A 2500-nucleotide genomic window follows, 5' to 3' on the forward strand; every position below is an offset into this window, starting at 1 on the left:
TGTACAGGGTGGATGATTTCGGTCTTGGCCTCCTTCTGAAGACAAAGCAGATAAAGCGCATGATTTCATCTTATGTTGGAGAGAATGCAGAGTTTGAGAGACAGTATCTGTCTGGAGAGCTGGAGGTGGAGTTAACACCACAGGTGAGACATGCACACACACACACTCACACACACACTCACACACATAACGGTTATAACAGTTGTTCCCTCACCAGCCTCTCTTTATTCTTTGTCTTGAAATTAATAAGATATACACACATGTAATTATAGTGTTACTGAGGAGAGATGATGACTGATACACAGCACTGACACTGAAGACTCCTTCTGCACATCTGCACTTTTACTTTTTCAACGTTTTGACTTATGAATGGACATGAATGTGAAGTCATGGATGATAAAATGATGTAATGTAACGGAGTACGGTAACGGAGTACGGTAACGGAGTAAAGTAACGGAGTGCGGTAACGGAGTGCGGTAACGGAGTGCGGTAACGGAGTAAAGTAACGGAGTGCGGTAACAGTACGGTAACAGAGTAAAGTAATGGAGTAAAGTAACAGAGTAAAGTAATGGAGTACGGTAACAGTACGGTAACAGAGTAAAGTAATGGAGTAAAGTAACAGAGTAAAGTAATGGAGTACGGTAACAGTACGGTAACGGAGTAAAGTAACCTGCTGCCCCTCAGTCCCACGTTTATGGTTCCAGTTCTGTCTGATTACAGGGAACTCTAGCAGAGCGAATTCGAGCCGGAGGAGCAGGAATCCCTGCTTTCTTCACAGCTACAGGTTACGGCACATTAATCCAGGAGGGAGGATCACCCATTAAATACAACCCTGACGGCTCTGTAGCCATCGCCAGTCAACCCCGAGAGGTGTCTTATTAACACTCTTATTATCACTGTTAGCAGTCTTATAGATTAATTATTAACATCATTATTTACACTTTAGTTATCTTTTATAAACATAATAATATCAGTAATAATATTGAGATGTAATTAATGAGAAATATTTTTACAAATGAATTATATGAATGTGTGTGTGTGTGTGTGTGTGTGTGTGTGTGTGTGTCAGGTGCGTGAGTTCGGAGGACGACACTTTGTGATGGAGAAGGCCATAACAGGAGATTTTGCCCTGGTGAAAGCGTGGAAAGCTGATCGAGCAGGAAATATCATCTTCAGGTACACATCCCTGAGATACTCCTGTGGGGGGGCAGGGGCACCTACACCTGTCTGTAGAGCACGGGGCAAGGGCAGATACCTTAATTAATCTGATAATCAAAAGTATCACTCAATTTACATATCATCTGAGTCCTTTTGTTCCTTATGTCATTAAAAATGTTAAATAAACTGTTATGGAGTTTAAAACTTCACACCTACAGTGTTTTATACAGCGTGTAAATATAAACACGTCCTACATAAACACACGGAGTGTTAAATAAAGCCTTGTGTGGGTGAGACACAGGACACACACGTTAGTTCTATAATGATGCAGAAGGGTGTAGTGTTTCATGTCTACACCAGGTGACAGTGTGTGTGACACATTCACAGGTCACATAAAGAGGAAATTGATAAAAGTTTCAGCCAATCAGAGCATGATGTTGATGAGTGTTGATGAAGTCGACAGAACCATTAATACACTGTGTTACACACAGAAAAACAGCCAGGAACTTCAACCAGCCCATGTGTAAAGCATCCAAGACCACCATTGTGGAGGTGAGGAGTGTGTGTGTGTGTGTGTGTGTCCCCTCTTTGTGTGTGTGTGTCCCCTCTTTGTGTGTGTGTCCCCCCTCTTTGTGTGTGTGTGTCCCCTCTTTGTGTGTGTGTGTCCCCTCTTTGTGTGTGTGTGTCCCCTCTTTGTGTGTGTGTGTCCCCTCTTTGTGTGTGTGTGTGTGTGTCCCCTCTTTGTGTGTGTGTGTCCCCTCTTTGTGTGTGTGTCCCCTCTCTCTGTGTGTGTGTCCCCTCTCTCTGTGTGTGTGTGTCCCCTCTCTCTGTGTGTGTGTGTCCCCTCTCTCTGTGTGTGTGTGTCCCCTCTCTCTGTGTGTGTGTGTCCCCTCTCTCTGTGTGTGTGTGTCCCCTCTCTCTGTGTGTGTGTGTCCCCTCTCTCTGTGTGTGTGTGTCCCCTCTCTCTGTGTGTGTGTGTCCCCTCTCTCTGTGTGTGTGTGTCCCCTCTCTCTGTGTGTGTGTGTCCCCTCTCTCTGTGTGTGTGTGTCCCCTCTCTCTGTGTGTGTGTGTCCCCTCTCTCTGTGTGTGTGTGTCCCCTCTCTCTGTGTGTGTGTGTCCCCTCTCTGTGTGTGTGTGTGTCCCCTCTCTGTGTGTGTGTGTCCCCTCTCTCTGTGTGTGTGTGTCCCCTCTCTCTGTGTGTGTGTGTCCCTCTCTCTGTGTGTGTGTCCCTCTCTCTCTGTGTGTGTCCCTCTCTCTCTGTGTGTGTCCCTCTCTCTCTGTGTGTGTCCCTCTCTCTCTGTGTGTGTCCCTCTCTCTCTGTGTGTGTCCCTCTCTCTCTGTG

General features: G+C 45.9%; 1 protein-coding gene across 1 annotated transcript in view; it reads left to right on the plus strand.

Annotated features, from left to right (window-relative positions):
- The window catches only part of oxct1a (3-oxoacid CoA transferase 1a), a 19132-nt gene that overhangs the window by 4906 nt on the left and 11726 nt on the right, over nt 1-2500 (plus strand). Inside the window, exons 4-7 of the mRNA XM_060881921.1 lie at nt 8-143; nt 721-870; nt 1070-1176; nt 1650-1710. Coding sequence (XP_060737904.1) covers nt 8-143; nt 721-870; nt 1070-1176; nt 1650-1710 — 454 coding nt within the window. The remainder of the gene's footprint in view (nt 1-7; nt 144-720; nt 871-1069; nt 1177-1649; nt 1711-2500) is intronic.

The sequence above is a fragment of the Tachysurus vachellii genome, chromosome 11 (genome assembly GCF_030014155.1).
Source record: "Tachysurus vachellii isolate PV-2020 chromosome 11, HZAU_Pvac_v1, whole genome shotgun sequence".
Taxonomy (NCBI): Eukaryota; Metazoa; Chordata; class Actinopteri; order Siluriformes; family Bagridae; genus Tachysurus; species Tachysurus vachellii.